Source organism: Boleophthalmus pectinirostris, unplaced genomic scaffold (genome assembly GCF_026225935.1).
Source record: "Boleophthalmus pectinirostris isolate CB_2022bp ecotype Guang Dong unplaced genomic scaffold, ASM2622593v1 HiC_scaffold_8, whole genome shotgun sequence".
Classification (NCBI taxonomy): Eukaryota; Metazoa; Chordata; class Actinopteri; order Gobiiformes; family Gobiidae; genus Boleophthalmus; species Boleophthalmus pectinirostris.
Window position 1 is genome coordinate 27,516,435 of NW_026571515.1, and position 13,435 is coordinate 27,529,869.

The window sequence follows — 13,435 nt, forward strand, 5'->3', positions numbered from 1 at the left end:
CATGATTTGCAAAGAAGAAAAAACGTACAGGTGTAATTGTTTCCTCGCAAACGAAAAACACAACAATCAAAAGGGTAAATTGCCCAAAGATACACTTTTGAAACAACGACTCGAAGAAAGTGCTAACCTCAAAATTACCGCGGTGGACTCAGTGAGACAAGAGAAAGCTGTGTTTTGATGCTACACGTGAGCTTTAAATTCAATTATTGGGTCTATTCACGAGACACGAAGCGAGAGCCGAATCGTCATATGTTTTATTTGTCATTCAGGGAAGATATCCGCTCATCACAAAGCTGGGCAAGCTCACAAATAAGAGAAAAGCACTGCTGTCAGATCGACACAGGCGACGGCTGGTGGTGAGTTACATTACAGTAACGCTGGCTAATCTTGCTTAGCCTCCTCCAAGACTTATGCTTATTTTGCTGTACAGCATTTTGTTGATGTGAAGTTAAAGGTAAATTATGTGCATAGAATAAATTAACTGTGAAGCCCTGTTGCACTGCACGAAATCTATTACTCGGTGTTGCAGTATCCATTCTTCCTGTCGTTATGGCTTTACATTTCATGCTTTTCTCTCTCTCTCTCTCTCTCTCTCTCTCTCTCTCTCTCTCTCTTTTAAAATCACTGGTATTAGGTTTCTTCCTAGATGCACTTCATATACAGACAGTACGTTTTACGATATATTGTTTGATTGGTTAATTGATTAATTGATGGTGTAAAGTTTTTTATGTGCGAATCAGCCGGTTAAGGGGGCGGGAGGATGGGTTGCATTTGACCAATCCAAACTCTTCTCTACGACAAACCCCGCCCATCGTGTTGCCATAGCACAATTTATTCCACACACTTCCGGAGTTAAACCAGACAAAAGACGACGTTTAAGGTAGCTGCTGTCAGATTCAGTGGTGAATCCTTACTATGTCTTAATTCTCTTCTCTATTCGTATAATCGCGGTTTCATAGATCCGCGGATTCTCCGCTGTGACTGGATGTATTATTTCTGCATTACTGGGTGAAACGCCTCTTCTACGTACGGCAGTATCCGCTCCACCTTAACATCACCATGTCAGCGTTCATACAATGTTTTTTGCATTGACGTCAACTGCAAAGAGCACAAAAAAGACTATGGACAGATAGTCAGACACTGGTACCACTTTTAAACCGATCTGACAACGACAACCACAGATTCATAAGCCATCACTTCGAGGGAGACAGGCTGGGTCCGACCACCACCGCAACACAGGCACCGGTAACGACATGACATCTCCATCCGCTGCTCTATCACTGCAGCTCTTATTCAGAATATAGGCTGTGGGGGCTGGGGTTCCGTTAGATCCGGATAGATCCCATAAGAGATTGTTATATGCACAGAATCGTATGAGGTGCTGAAGACATTAGCCCATGACAGCTGTGCCCTCGTGCATCACTTTGCATGCGCTGTCTGCTAAAGAGCCTCGGTGCAGGCTTGAGGGTTATAAGAGAAAGATATTTAAATTTTATGAAGCCAGCTTGTGTAACCCAGGTTAATATCGGGACTGCTTTAGTCTGTTACGTTTAACAGTGCGGTTTTTGCTGCTCCATCCTCCTATCCTCCGTCTCAGTTTGCAGTATTGTCTTATGTTTTTCCCCAGAGCTTTTGTCCAGACAGGAACACGCTTGATGTGTTTTTTGTGGTCTATTGTGCTTTGGAAAGTGGAAGCCCTTATGGCCACCGCTGAGCAGCTGTGCTGCTGACATCTGAGATAAGTGTAAATTGAACACTGTATACAATTTGTACAAAGCTTTATTTAAACCAGATGGCATCCAAGGTGAACTATACAACCTTCATAAATGCTATAGGCATCTGTCTGTTACTGGTTTATTTTTTGGTTCAGATTGACAAAGTAACACAGTATTGTTTATTTTGAAGCATGGTAACTAACTAAATGAAGTATCTTAAAGTGGAGGCACACTGTTGGTACTTTCCTAGGCTGCTTGTCCATAAATGTCCCTTAGATACCATTGTGAGATTTGTCCATGCCTTATTAAAAGCAACAATAAGTGAGCACTGAAGAGATTTATGTTTTCACATGATTGTATTGGACATTGTTGATATTTATTTAAAAATTGCCTTTGAGGTGCAGCGTGATGATGGTTATGCAACAGTCTCTGAGTGAGGGGCGGATGAGAGTACCAAGGCAAAGGCAAACTCAGGCTACAGCCGCCTCTCCACCCACCCTTTTGCAGCTGGGATGAGGTGGGGATTGAACAGCTCCAACTCTAAACATTTTATTCTTCTGTCTGGAAAAAGATAAGCAAATGTTTTTACTTCAGATTGCAGTTCTTCTGAATCTCCTGGTTGTACTAACGTTTCTGCCAAGGGCATCGTAATTATATTAGGATTTTCTCATAGTCATCTGCTATAGCGCTCAAAGTGGTCAGTATTTGAATGACAAAATGTGATGTGATTTGTAGGGCACCCGTCTGGACACATACACACCTACACTATCTTACACAATGTACTTTTTGATGACTAAATACATTTTCCCTCAGCTGCCATGTTGTTGACAGATGAGTATTTTAACATTGAGTGACATCTTCTGTGTTATGCTTCAGTTGCCCAGAGTGCGGCCCAGGCAGGAGCTCATGATGGAGGGGGGTATGCAGCTGCTGAACCGCGATGGCCACAGCATCTCGCACAACTCCAAACGGCACTATCACGACTCCTTTGTGTCTATGAATCGCATGAGACAGCGGGGCCTACTCTGTGACATCGTCCTCCATGTGTCCAACAAAGAAATCAAGGCTCACAAAGTGGTGCTGGCATCATGCAGCCCTTACTTCCACGCCATGTTTACAAGTAAGTCCTATAGCATCCATTTTTATAACTTAGTACTCGATAGCCTCATAAATCAATGTACTCAAAATAGTGTTTTCACAAGACTAAAATTTCAAACTTGATTTTGATACTGAGGAATAGAATTGATACTAAATACTGATTCCAATATCACAATAATTTAAAAAAAAAACAGTCTTTCTTTAGACATTAGAATGTGATTAACATTATCAACATTAAATAAGAGTACTTTCTTTTATGCTACCATGTGGTTTTATATCTGTGTAATCCCTCAATTGTCCAGGTGGGTTCCATAGGGGTCCATGGGCATATTCAAATTCAAATTCAAAAAAGTTTATCGTCACTTCTTCATATGAAACATATGAAGAATCAAAATTGTGTTTCTTAGTCCCAAGCTTATAAATAAATAATAATAAATGATAAAGTTCTTTTAAGTGTTAAGTGTTCTTTTGTGTACTAGTCAAAAAGGTACAACTCAAGATCATTACAACTCAAGATTACAACTCAAGATCATTTTAAAGCCATTCAGAAAAGGTTAATTTGTCTGTAATTTGTAATCTGTCCTGTGAATGTCACTTTTTTGTATATTGATACCTGATAAAATATGTATCTAGTATCGATACTAATTTAAATATCCAATTAGTATCTGATTTTAGATAGTTTTGACAACCTTAACTCAAAATGTGTTAAAAAATACTGTTTGCACATAAGAGTCAAAGAAGCATCCAGGTCTGAAACTAGGAAGTTAAACAGATGAATGAAATGTGGAAGTTAACACAACCACCTTACCAATCAAATAAGACTTACAAATACACTGGAACCTTATTTGGTCTTGGTTCTTCTTTTACAGTAATATTTCAGCATGCAAATTGAGAAGGAACTGTGTACTAACATTACCATTGCAGTTTTTTAATGCAAGTTTCTATAATCCAGTGAATATTAGTGAAACACTTGTGGCAGCTTATTCATTATTATTTTGCCTAGGTTTGTTTTTACACCAGTTAAATTTGGCATAGTCTTCATTAAATTTAGCTTTGTGGATAATAACACTGCCATATTATTTAGAACAGTTTCTATAATCATGTATCATTTAAAATAAAACAGAAATTTGAAAACACCAAATACCTAGAGCCAAGAAAATCAAATGAGAACTGGCCAATCCTTGACCACAGTATATTCCAACCAAAATATTGTGTGTTATGTCTTTATTGCTGCTCACATAGTTTTACATCATTTTTCCATTCCCACTAAATCTGCAATCTCAGCCACCACAGTCATGCTTTCCTATCTGTATTATATTACACACTGTGATATTTGTTTGTCCTGGCATAGATTTAGGGAGTGTTTTTATTTTGATGCATTTCGAAGGGTGTGGATGAGGTTCTGGAATTTAAAAACATAAACTGAAAGTGCAACAATTAATTATCAGGGTTTATAACAAGTTGTATCATTTACGAAGCTTTCATTTGCCAGCAGATCATCTTTATTAACACTCAGGTGCTTATGCTGTTGTTGTTTGCAGGGATTATTATGGAAGAGGATATAATGTGTTATTCTTTTATGCAGATGAGATGTCCGAGAGCCGTCAGACCCATGTGACCCTTCACGACATTGACCCTCAGGCCTTGGAGCAGCTGGTGCAGTATGCCTACACCGCTGAGATCGTTGTCGGGGAGGGCAATGTGCAGGTTGGTTAAACTTAGACAAGGACAAATTAATGAGCAGCTAAATGTTATAGTTTTAAATGGAAATAAATTCAATTTGAAATAATTTCAAATTGTCAAAAAAAAAAAAAAAAGTCAAATTGTCATTTTTATTTTGACTTGTCTTAGTCGTATAATTTATTGCATAAGTGGTAATAATTATACGTGGTAATAAAATAAAAAGTTAAGAGAGATAAAATCAAGGATAATTTTGGGTTTAATAAGGAAAGTCATTAATAAAATCAGTTCTATATCATCCCTCCTGACCGCCAGAGGGAGGCGGTCATCCGGGATTCATAGAACCGTAGTTACATATATTCCTTTTATTCAACAATAAACAGTACATTTGCAATATTGATAATTGCATTGGCCAAATTGTAATTTCTGTGATAGATATATTGTACAGGTTTATAATCCACTTCTAGATTGTGATCCCAGCCTACTGCCCTGTGTTTAGACGTTACTCCCGGCTGCCAGCCTTCTGCAGCTGAACGGGGTGCGTGATGCATGCTGTAAGTTCCTCCTGAGTCAGCTGGACCCCTCCAACTGCCTGGGCATCCGGGGCTTTGCTGACACTCACTCGTGCAGCGACCTCCTCAAGTCTGCACACAAGTACGTCCTGCAGCACTTTGTGGAGGTGTCCAAGACCGAGGAGTTCATGCTGCTGCCACTCAAACAGGTCTGCATTTTGTCCATTTGATTTAGTTTAAGAACTCTATGTGATCAGTAGGCCTGTCATATATTTACGATATTGAGTATATTGAAATATAAAATATATCATATATTTATTATTTATCATATGTACATTTTTTTTGTAATACGACAATATTTGAGCTGTATAGGGTTGAATGAGCTACTAAATAGTACCAGCAGTTTCAATATTAGCATTTATCCCACTATTCCTCTGTAGCAATATACTGTGTTTCAAAATTTGTTATCGTGACAGCCCTGATGATCAGTGATGTTATAAGCCTCTGTGGATTTAGGTGTCCCTCGTGCCAGTGTAAATCATCACTTATTCATCAGCTGAGCTTGGCAGCAGACTCGCTGTGGTTTGTTTTGTAAGGGGGTCCTTAGGTAAGAGGAAGCTTTATCCATGGTACATGTTTTAGGTTCAAACAGACGAAATGTAAACTGCTGGAACTGGAAGCCTCATTTTCTAATTATCTTTTCACCTTCTAAGAAAAGAATCTCAAAGCAACAAAAAGACATCCCCCCGGAGTGTAAATGCTACGCTTTGCTCTCTGTAGAAAGGAGCTGCCACCGAAATGTGTGGGCTCAGTCCATAAAACACTGAAGATTAGCAGCAAACGAAGGTTTAAAAATAAACACTCCTGTTCCTGCTCTTTTGTTGGGTTCTTTGTGCCTCATGTCTGTGACTATTCTGTTCTCAAATCTGCACCATATCTAGATTTATATAGTGTGTATTGTTTCACTGAGTGAAAACACTACAGAATCACAGGTGATTTGCATTTCATCATAAGTGCAGAATTGTATGCAAAGATAACAAACCTCGCCAAGGATGATTGCATCATAATTTTACTCTGAACTGCATGAACACACTACACAAAAGAACATTCAGTGAAAAACATGTGAACTGCGTTTGGTTTTGAGAGGATGAACACACTTGTAAATCTGTGTAACACAGACTGCACACAGAGCTGGAGGAGGTCTGGGGCGGGGCAGCACAGTGGCTGTGGATTAGTGCCTGTTCCTGAGGCTGATAACCGTTGCCTTGATCCGGACACAAACACAGCAGCAGCTGCTGACTCTGGCCCCGCCCCTCTCTGTCAGCTCTGGGCTCCATTGGAACACAGCCAGCCACTCACACTGCACCACTCACCAATACACTCATACTGTTCAGTATCCCAGAATTTAGTAAACATGCACATTTAAACACTTTATGTGGTTTAGAATACCACCCTTACCTTTTATTGGTAACAGACAGAATTCAAGTTTGTAAAGCCACACATAGCTGTGAAGCTTTGCTTCCTTTGTCATTGGTCTCTTGTTGTTGTCTTTGACTGGCATTATTACATTATTACATTATTACATTACATTATTGTGAGTACACAATGTTGAACTCTTTGGTCTAAATTGTAACTACCACGATACTTTGTCCTTGTCTCAGGTCCTGGATTTGATCTCCAGTGATAATCTCAATGTGCCATCTGAAGAGGAAGTGTATCGATCAGTTCTCAGCTGGGTGAAACATGACATAGACGGTCGCCGACAGCATGTTCCCTGGGTAACAACTGATCTTTGTACCCTCCTTTTATATTTAAATGTGTGCACATTTAAATAAAACCACTTTGCCCACAGCTGATGAAGTGTGTGCGGCTGCCGCTGCTCAGGCGTGACTTCCTCATGAGTAACGTGGACACTGAGCTGTTGGTGCGACACCACTCTGAGTGTAAGGATCTGCTCATTGAGGCTCTCAAATACCACCTGATGCCTGAACAGAGGGGTGTCCTGAGCAACAGCCGCACCCGGCCACGGCGCTGTGAGGGAGCCAGCCCGGTGCTCTTCGCTGTAGGTCAGTACCAACATTGCATTTGCAACATGCAAAAGGCACAAATACATGCAACATGCAAAAGGTATATATATATATATTATTCATTAAAAATTTAAAATTAAAAAATAATTTCTTAATTTTTTGAAGCATAAGGTTTTCAGTGGGTTCTGTCTTTGTGCTCCTTCATCACGTCTGTCTCTCATCAATCGTCTCTCGCTCACTGTCAGCTTCACTTTTCTGCACAGCAGAACTTAAGCTCTGCACATACTACCACGCATCGGGAAGGGGGTCAGGCAACTTCATTCCCTGGGCATATTAACCATGCTCCGGAGTCTACACTACGCAGTCAGCCTCCTCTCTACCCGCAGAGCAACCAGTAGAGGACGGGGGAATTGTCTCTTGCTCCTCAGAAGTTCAGTGTCCCATATCAAACTCTTGTCCGTGCGCACTGTGGCTCCTTCTTGTTTAATCAGATCATTAAAAAAGTGATAGTTTGAACCCATTTTCTGTGGTGCTCCATTGCTCTGACCTTTTCAGAGTTACAGCGGTATTTTGACACACTTCTCGTGAGCAAACTGCTCTAGTTGTCTCAGGTTTGAAGGGTTCCTTTTCCAGACAGCATGTTTCAGCTGATTTCACAGATGTTAAATAGAAATGAGATCTGGGCTCACAGAAGAACACTCCAGAATAGTCCAGTGTTTTGTTCTTGGCCATTCTTGGGTGTTTTTAGCTGTGTGTTTTGGGTCATTGTCCTGTTGGAAGACCCATGACCTACGACTGAGACCAAGCTTTCTGACACTAGGCAACACCTTTCGTTCCAAAATACCCTGATAGTTTTGAGATTTCGTTGTACTTGCACAGATTCAAGACACCCTGTGCCAGATGCAGCAAAACAGCACCAGAACATAACCAAGCCTCCTCGATGCTTCACAGTAGGAAGGTGTTCTTTTCTTGGTGTGCTTCATTTTTGCGTTTGTGAACATAGAGTTGACATGTCTTGCCAAAGAGCTCCAGTTTTGTCTCATCTGAATAAAGGATATTCTCCCAGAAGCTTTGTGGCTTGTCATTGGCAATGTCGTGGCAAATTCAAGTCTCACTTTTTAAAGATTTGCTTTCAACAGTGGTGTCCTCACATGAAGTCCACTTTGGCATAAACAGTGATGGATGGTGTGACACTGATGTACCTTGCCCTTCAAGTTCACATTTCATTTCTTTGGAAGTTGTTCTGGGCTCTTTGATTACCATTTGTATGATCCATCTCTTCAATTTGTCATAAATGTTTCTCTTGCAGCCACTTCCAGGGAGGTTGGCTACAGCCCTGTGGACCTTAAACTTCTGAAAAACATGTGCAACTGTAATCACAGGAACATCAAGCTGGTTGGAGATGATCTTATGGCCTTTATCTTTAACCTGGTTGTCTATCATTTTCTTTCTAGTCTCCTGACACAGTTCTCTTCGCTTTCTCTAGTCCATGTTCAGTGTTGTATCCATTGTATCCATTATGTTTACAATCTTTTCTAGGGGTACTATCATTTTTGTCCAGGCCAGTTTCATTAGTTTGTTTTTTAAAATGATTCTGTTAGGGGGTCCCTGCTACTGCAAACCATCAGTTTGGGCACCCCTGGCCTGAAAAAACGTTTAAGACCCCTAGTATAAAAGCTTCTTGTTACTGAAAATATAACCACCAATAGGCAGACACAAACATTACTTAAAATAAGATGAAGCTGAGCTACCAAACAGCCACAGTGCTTTTCAGCTCAGTCATTTGATCTAATGTGAAACAATTTGCGATCTTTGCCAAAAATAACTTTGTTTCTAAACCTTGGAATTTATGGAAGATAGAAAATGTTGTAATATCCTTGTTACTGTGCGTCAGGTGGAGGTAGCCTATTTGCCATCCATGGAGACTGTGAGGCTTATGACACCCGGACGGACCGCTGGCACATGGTGGCGTCTATGTCCACTCGGCGGGCACGAGTGGGAGTGGCTGCCATTGGGAACAGACTGTATGCAGTGGGAGGGTGAGTCATGCTGAGGGATGACTGGGGGGGTATAAAACTGTAATGAGCTTCTTTCATCATCGCTCCTCCCTCCCTCAGGTATGATGGGACCTCTGACCTTGCAACTGTGGAGTCATATGATCCCATCACCAATGCCTGGCAACCAGAAGTTTCCATGGGAACGAGGCGAAGCTGTCTGGGTGTGGCCGTCCTTCATGGCCTGCTGTATGCAGCCGGAGGTTATGACGGAGCTTCCTGTCTAAATAGGTACGACATAATTCTCTGATGTAAAACACTACAATAATGCAAACAGGGCAGGACTGTGAAAATCCTTTTTTTTTTTTTTTTTTTCAGGCAGTAGCTATTCATGTGATGAAATTGAGATGATGTTCTTCATTTTGACATTATGAAACTAAATTATGAATATGTCTTTCTTTATGGGCATATTAGTGCAGAGCGTTATGACCCTCTGACCAGCACCTGGACCTCCATCGCTGCCATGAGCACTCGCAGGAGATACGTGCGGGTAGCTACACTCGGTAAGGACTCTCACATAAACTCATCATTTTAAATAAACAAAATGTTCTGTTTAAAAATGTTGGAATAAGCAGGGGCTGTTATCATGAGTTAACCTTATTTTTACGCCTGTTTCCTTCTCACTCCCCTCCAGACGGCAGCTTGTACGCCGTGGGAGGTTATGACAGCTCTTCACATCTGGCAACAGTGGAGAAATATGACCCACAGGTAATGTGCGCTATCACTGTTATTTATCATATGCCAGGTGGAAAAGTAAAATAAAAGTAAAATAAACAGTATGAGACAGATTTTCAAGGAATGTATGTGCAACTGATCAAATTTTAATCAAGATCCAGTCATTTAAAATCTTCAATGACATGCTTGGGTCTTTTTAATTGAATGGTCTACTGAAACGTGTCGTTTTGAGCAGATTTTGAATATTGCATTTGTGTTATTTGACAATGATTAAATATCTGTTTCGTTTATGTTCAGGAAATGTATATTGAAAGCCACTTTTTATGCAATAAGACAAAATAAAATCTTGGATTATGGATATGAGGAAAACAACTGTGATACTTTTTTTTTTTTTGTAATATCACCCTCATCTGATGTTTTAATTTAAACAGAGCAACACATGGACAGCCATTGCCAACATGCTGAGCCGGCGCAGCAGTGCAGGCGTGGCAGTGCTGGACGGGATGCTGTATGTAGCTGGAGGAAATGACGGCACCAGCTGCTTAAACTCTGTGGAGCGATTTAACCCCAAAACCAACACATGGGAAGCAGTGGCTCCCATGAACATCCGCAGGTCAAACCCAATGCGCTTTCTCTTTGTACATCCATACTTATAATATTCATACAGGTTAACAGCCCATGTTACACTACTATTCTGAAATGTAAAACGATATTAACATTAACACACACACACAACACACACACACACACACACACTTCAGCAGCGAGGAAACCTGACAACAGCTGACGATCCACACCATGAATAAACCATGGTGTAATCAGTCCTCAGCCTTGTCTTATCTAGTTGCCATGAAGCTCTATTTACATAAACAAAACCAAAACACAACAAAAATCCAATCTGACCTATCTATTTCTAATGCCAAATTAGACCTATTCATCTCATGTTAAATATTGTTTCTTCTCAACAGAAGCACCCATGACCTTGTTGCCATGGATGGCTGGTTGTACGCAGTGGGTGGCAATGACGGCAGCTCCAGTCTCAACTCCATAGAGAAATACAACCCGCGCAGTAACAAGTGGGTGGCTGCGTCCTGCATGTTCACACGCCGCAGCAGTGTTGGGGTGGCTGTACTAGAGCTGCTCAACTTCCCTCCGCCCTCATCGCCCACGCTCTCGGTCTCCTCCACCAGCCTTTGACACGGGGTCACGGCCTGGCTGATCTCTGCCTCTGCTGCTACAGCCCAGACCGGCTCTGGGAAGAGACGCAACTGCTCGGTATAATAATGTGGTTACAGAAGGTAAAGAAGCGAAGACTGACTGGGGGTCTATGCAAAAGACAGATGTGTAGTTTATAGTGGCACATTTCGTGTAGAATGGAAAACAATATGAATTAAGAATTAAGACCAGTTCAGTCATGTAACTGCACTACTTAAAGGTTGACATGGAGGTTTTAAATTACACTCTCAGGAACCTGTTCTTGAGGTGTGAAAAATTTGGCACTTTTTCAAATCTTTTGCCACTAACACATTGACCGTCTTGGCTGAAGCCTCACTATACCGCTGTAATACGCAGATCAGTCATCCATAGGAGCATGTTGTAAAATACTTGTCCACCCAATGAGTGTTTGACACACTTATCTTGGAAGTGGTGGTTGATGTTGTGTTTTGCTAATTTGTATACTTTTGTTGCAATATTGTTAAAAAAAAAAGGAGAGCACCTGAATACTTTTAATTTAAGGAATGTAGCTTTGCTTGACTATGCTGCATGTTCATATCAGCATCAATTCTCAGCCAAATAAAACATGCTGTAGTGCCGCTGATCCACAATAGGTGGCAGTAACAGGCAATGTTGTCACAGCCCTTATTCAAGAGGACATCAACAAAAAGCTACGAGAATTGTAATGTTTTTTGTACTCAAAGATTATCAACATCTATTTATAACATGTAAAAGTCTAATATATTCTGTTTTAAAAAGAGGTTTAGAGAACAGAGCAGACCTATTTAAGAGTGTATTTATTTAGGTGTGCAGATATTTGGTAATGAATGTTTAGTGTAAGAGAAATAGTTTGCATTTAGCGGTGCATTTCACCTGTAGTTCAGAAAAGACTGTACACTGCAGAACATGTGGTTTCTGTTCTTTCTTCACTGCCTCATGCATGATCTCACCAGCCTCTGGTTCAGTCACATCTATCCACTTTAATGTAAAAGTGAAAGGTGATGGCTCTAATCTGCTGCAGTGTCAGCTCTGTATCGGTTTGGTCGTCCACAGTGTATCCACACTTAACTAAAATATGTAACACTGGTGACAGATGCTGTCAGATTCCCATCCACACTGCACTTGACCGAGTGTGGTGTCTTGTTCTTTACCTCATCGCTGGAAAGCATCCAGGCTATTGCTACTCACCTAAACTTACCCATAATAGAAATACTCACCACTTCAAAGACAACACTTTTACTGGTTAACACATGTGGGTACAGATACCAGCAGGTTTAGTTCATGTGTATCGCAGTGTTATCATTCACTTCTGAGAAGTTGCCTTTTTTCCTGTTTTAAAGGATGTTAATTATTTGGTTTGGTTATTTTTTTTATCAGTCAGAGACCCCGGTGAAAGAGGGGAATAGTTTGTCTTATGGAAAGTGTTTACAGTGGGCACTAAGAAATGGGCACAAAAACAGAGATATTGGCTTCTTAATAGTAAATTGAACTGTAAAAAAAAAAAATCTTTCTCTCAGCTAATTTGTGCAATTTATGTGTGGCTAGCTTTTTTATGTTTGTTTATGTGGTGACACTGTTTATTTATTAAATGTTATTTATGAAAAAAATGCACTATTGCAAACTGAAGCAATACACTGTAAACAAAAATAAATTGTTTTCAAACGTGAATATGTGTTCTTTCTTTAAACAGGCATACATGAATCTTAAAGTACTTCTACTCACCTTCCCTTGCATCTCAGCCTGTTCAAAGCTGCGATGCAAAGAGTAAGTAAGTTTAAAGTGTAACACACATGCATTAAAGCTTCTGTTGAACATGCTGTTGCTAGGAGCTACACACACTGTTACCTTCTTCTCAAAGTGCTCCTCTTTCACAGTGATCTGAGTGGACAGCTGAGCTCTCCCTTACCCCTCCTGACCTCAGTCACATGGCATTCACACCTGTGCCGCTCCGAACCCCAGCCCCAAATGCACACAAACGGAATGTGTGTAGGAAACATGCTAAACACTAAAGTATATTTGAATTTGAGTGAAAGATGAGGGAGAAATGCCTTGAGGGCTCAGGGCAAATGACCTAAAGGGTGGACAGACACTGGAGTGCACAATATGAACTGTGTTAATAAATATTTAAATTAAAAACAACTGTGTTGGTTATGTCATAATTTTCTATTCTTTTTTCTTCTATGGTCACAGGAGACTAAACTAAAGCCCCTCCCAGCTGCTTGGGCACAGAACAAGGCACACGCTCCACAATCAAGTGCTAATTGCAGTGCTAACACAGACATGCACTGACAAACTCCCGCAATTACAGGGGCTGGGATAGAGAAATCATTTGACCAATACTGCTCTGGCAACTAGTCTGTGGATACTGGCAGCTACCTATTACCCATGACTTCACACATAATGCTAACCCAAGTTTATTACCCACACAGAGACAATGTGGTAATAATATTTTATTTATA

General features: G+C 40.6%; 1 protein-coding gene across 2 annotated transcripts; it reads left to right on the forward strand.

Annotated features, from left to right (window-relative positions):
• The first annotated feature begins 153 nt into the window (after nt 1–153).
• klhl17 (kelch-like family member 17) lies at nt 154–12,644 on the forward strand. Of its 2 annotated transcripts, XM_055165795.1 has the most exons (13): nt 154–186; nt 270–356; nt 2,592–2,835; nt 4,399–4,520; nt 4,993–5,214; nt 6,667–6,783; nt 6,858–7,071; nt 8,927–9,071; nt 9,150–9,317; nt 9,501–9,589; nt 9,721–9,794; nt 10,193–10,374; nt 10,730–12,644. In XM_055165795.1, exons 1-13 carry the CDS (start codon nt 178–180, stop codon nt 10,956–10,958), a joined length of 1,902 nt encoding a protein of 633 aa, XP_055021770.1. In that variant the 5' UTR covers nt 154–177; the 3' UTR covers nt 10,959–12,644. The 2 variants fall into 2 exon arrangements, with proteins under 2 accessions (XP_055021770.1, XP_020785425.2); XM_020929766.2 differs by lacking the exons at nt 154–186; nt 270–356 and adding an exon at nt 760–1,245.
• The last annotated feature ends 791 nt before the right edge of the window (nt 12,645–13,435 follow it).